Here is a 3,369-nt window from a genome sequence, read left to right on the forward strand (position 1 = left end):
GGAACCTCCTGACCCTTCGGTCCGTGGAAATCAGTGCGGCTTGTTCAGCGCGCTCGGCCGGCTCGCGTTGCTTTGGAGCAGAGGCTGGCGAGGAGGTCGGGGCATTAGAGGGCTCCGTGGTTTTTTTGGACTTGAAAGAGGGGAAAAAACCCACCTCCTTCAAGACATTCTGTGGTGGCTCCGCATCTCGGCCACGGGGCTGGGACCTGTTGGTGTCACTGGGGCCTGTCGGTGTCACTGAGACCTGTCAGTGTCGCTGTAGCAGCCGGAGGTTATTCGCAAGGTCTGAGGGTGGTTTTTCGTAGAATCCTAGAGTGACATCTAGGGAAGGGACCTTAGAGATCATCTCGTCCAACCTCCCTCCCGACGCCTCTCAACTAGACCAGGTTGCTCCAAGCTTCATCCAACCTGGCCTTGAACACCTCCACAGCTTCTCTGGGCAATTTATTCCAGAATCTTGCCACCCTCAAACTGAAGAATTTTTTTCTAAATCTATTCTCCTTTAACTTAAATCCATTTCCCCTTCTCCTATCGCTGGACACTTTGGAAAAGTCCCTCCTCAGCCTTCCTGTAGGTCCCCTTCAGGTATTGTCAGGCGGTTCTAAGGTGCCCTCGGAGGCTTTTCCAGACTGAAGTCTTGAAAAAGGCTTTTTAACAAAACCACTGAACCCCAGCAGGGCTGCGGCAGCCGGCCAGAAAAAGAGGAGAGACTCCCTGCCCGCCTGCCGTGCTCTGACTGATCTCAGCCGGGTTTCAGCGGGGCCTCCCTGTGGTTTTTGGCTCTCCGAGGTGTTTCGTTTCGGGCCCCGAGGGAAGCGCCTGGCGTGTTGGCGAGGCTCTTCCTCCGAGTGGGAAGCGAGGAGCTGTGCCCTGTCCCGCCTTCCCCGTGTGCTGCATCGGGTCGGAAAGTTTTCCTGCCTCCACATCGCTTCTGCCGCTTCCCAGCCAGCGCTGGGCACACACACAGGAATTTTTGACTGGCTGGAAGATAAGGAGAATTAAAGAAAACCACAACACCCCAACATTTTGGGGGATGATGAGTTAGATAAACATCCCAGAGTGCACATCCCTGAACCGGCAAAGAAATGAACATGGGGAGCTCGGTATCAGCGGCCGTGACTTGAGGTTTTTAACTTGGATTAACTATTTATTAGCTTGTAGTTAATAGCAGCAGCTGCTGTACAGCTCTGTGGACACTTTCTGCCGCTCAGGGCTGACGGAAGGGCAGGTCAGCACGGCCAGGAGAGGGGAGAGGACAGGTCGAGGGGGGACTCGAGGGACTCAGTAGGGGACGTAGGGTGCTGCTTCTGGGAGCAGCGAGGTCAAGACAGGACGTGCCACCAACGGGGGAAAAATGCAGGTGGAATCGGGCAGAGTCTCTATGGAATTGGTGAAATAAGGTGCTGGGGAGACAGAAAAAGCCAAAGGTGCCTGTCAACAAAGCAGCCCCTGCTGGAGCTTTCGGTTTAGCAAGACCATCCTGGCCTGTCTCTTTGCATGTTACCTCCCTTCTACGTGCCCGTTCTCTCCGGAGCGGCGTTCCTGCGCCGTGCTTCGCCTCCGCGTACGCGGCATCTTCGCCGAGAGGCGAAAGCAAACCTGGTCTTGACCCGAACGTGTGGCTCTCGCTCCTCTTTTAGCAGCGTCGCCCGTAAGCTGAAAAGCTGGCCAGCACAATGGGAAAAAAACAGAAGAAGAAAGTGGAAGAGGTCTTAGAGGAAGAGGAGGAGGAATATGTGGTGGAGAAGGTCCTGGATCGGCGGGTGGTGAAGGGCAAAGTGGAATACCTGCTGAAGTGGAAAGGCTTCTCGGAGTAAGTGTCTCCCTCTGTTGCTGCGGGGTGGGTGCTGGGCCGCTCCGACGTGAGAATCTCTTGTGCCTTTGGCTCCCAAAGCCATCAGGCAGGTGACTGAGTCTCCCTGTGCTTCTGCTTCTCTGCAAAATTGAGCTTACAAGCCAAAAGGCGGCCCTAACGATAAAACCAGCGGCGCTAAATGCCTCGAGCTCTAATGAGGGTGTCACGAGCACAGCCTGGGTGAGAAAGTCCCGTTTGGGCTTTGCAAAGAGGCTGCACGGTGCCCCGGTGGGGCTTCTCCCTCCCCTAAATCCAGCGTGAAATAAGCAGCCAGATGAAATGAATTATATTTCTCTCCTGAGAAGGGAAATTCCTACCTTGCCCTCAGAGATCCTTGCCTGGGTCCTGTTTCTTGGGTTGAGGACACCCACATCCAGGCAGGATCTCCTCACAACCTGGGGTCCGGGGCTTTCCTCGGCCCGGAAAGCTTCGTCGAGCTGCCCGTCGGTAAAATTAAGCTGTTGTCTTTGACTGCAGTGAAGATAACACGTGGGAGCCAGAGGAAAACCTCGACTGCCCGGACCTCATCGCCGAGTTCCTCCAGTCCCAGAAAACCGCACACGAGAGCGAGAAGTCTGAGGGAAGCAAACGCAAAGCGGAGTCCGACACGGAGGATAAAGGGGAAGAGAGCAAACCAAAGAAGAAGAAGGAGGAGGTGAGGCAGGTGGGGTTTCTGTGCTCCCGTGTCTGACAGCTAGAGCAGCCACGCTCTGAGAGCTCAGTCCAAACTGTTCTCCTGCTCGGAGGGGCAGCGAGGGACGGCTGGAGCACTTTTGAAAAGCTTTTGGAAGAAGGCACGAGCTGTTGTCTCAGCCAGTCCTCTTAGTGAACGCAGAGCCAGTCCTAGTGCTGAACTGAAAGGCCAGTTCTCAAACCCAAAGGGTCCGGAGCCCCAGCTTCTCCTGAAGCACCGCAGAAGGGCTGAAACAGGAGGCAGGAGTTGCCTGTTGCCCCTTGAAGAGGGGAAACGAGGTGGAGCAGAGCCTCCCGCTCGGGGCACTCGTAGCTGCTTGGGAACGGGGCCGGTTAAAGGCTCTGCAGCCTGGTTTTCGTCTCAGGAGCTGCTGAATCTTGGCCAGCACAAGAGTTTGACCAGAAGGACTTTGGAAATGGGATTCTCCGCTTGCCACGTCAGCAGGCCTGGGGCCTGGCAGGAGGTCACCTCCCTGCCGTGGGGTTTGCACCCGAGTGGTCTTCCCAAGCTCCCCGCTGGCCTTAGGCTCTCTATCTAGTCCCAGCATCTGATACTTGGAGCTTTTCTTAACGGCCACCAGTGTGTCCCCGTGACCAGAAACAGGGCTGTGACTGTCACCCTGGTGATGCTACGAGTGGGAACTTTTGTTTTATTTTAATCCCAGTCGGAGAAACCGCGAGGCTTTGCCCGAGGATTTGAGCCGGAGCGAATCATTGGTGCCACGGATTCCAGCGGGGAGCTCATGTTCCTGATGAAGTGGTGAGTGTGTCTCTGTGCCTGTCACTTCTTCACTTATTCTGTGCCAGAGAGGGAAGGACCT

At 55.6% G+C, this 3,369-nt stretch overlaps 1 protein-coding gene across 1 annotated transcript in view; it reads left to right on the forward strand.

Annotated features, from left to right (window-relative positions):
• Positions 1-1,670: 1,670 nt before the first annotated feature.
• Positions 1,671-3,369, forward strand: part of CBX1 (chromobox homolog 1) — a gene marked incomplete at its 3' end in the record, with an annotated part of 2,335 nt that continues 636 nt past the window's right edge. The window contains exons 1-3 of the mRNA XM_009879500.1: positions 1,671-1,813; positions 2,333-2,510; positions 3,214-3,308. Coding sequence (XP_009877802.1) covers positions 1,677-1,813; positions 2,333-2,510; positions 3,214-3,308 — 410 coding nt within the window. The remainder of the gene's footprint in view (positions 1,814-2,332; positions 2,511-3,213; positions 3,309-3,369) is intronic.

This window comes from Apaloderma vittatum, unplaced genomic scaffold (assembly GCF_000703405.1).
Source record: "Apaloderma vittatum isolate BGI_N311 unplaced genomic scaffold, ASM70340v1 scaffold24192, whole genome shotgun sequence".
NCBI classification, from domain to species: Eukaryota; Metazoa; Chordata; class Aves; order Trogoniformes; family Trogonidae; genus Apaloderma; species Apaloderma vittatum.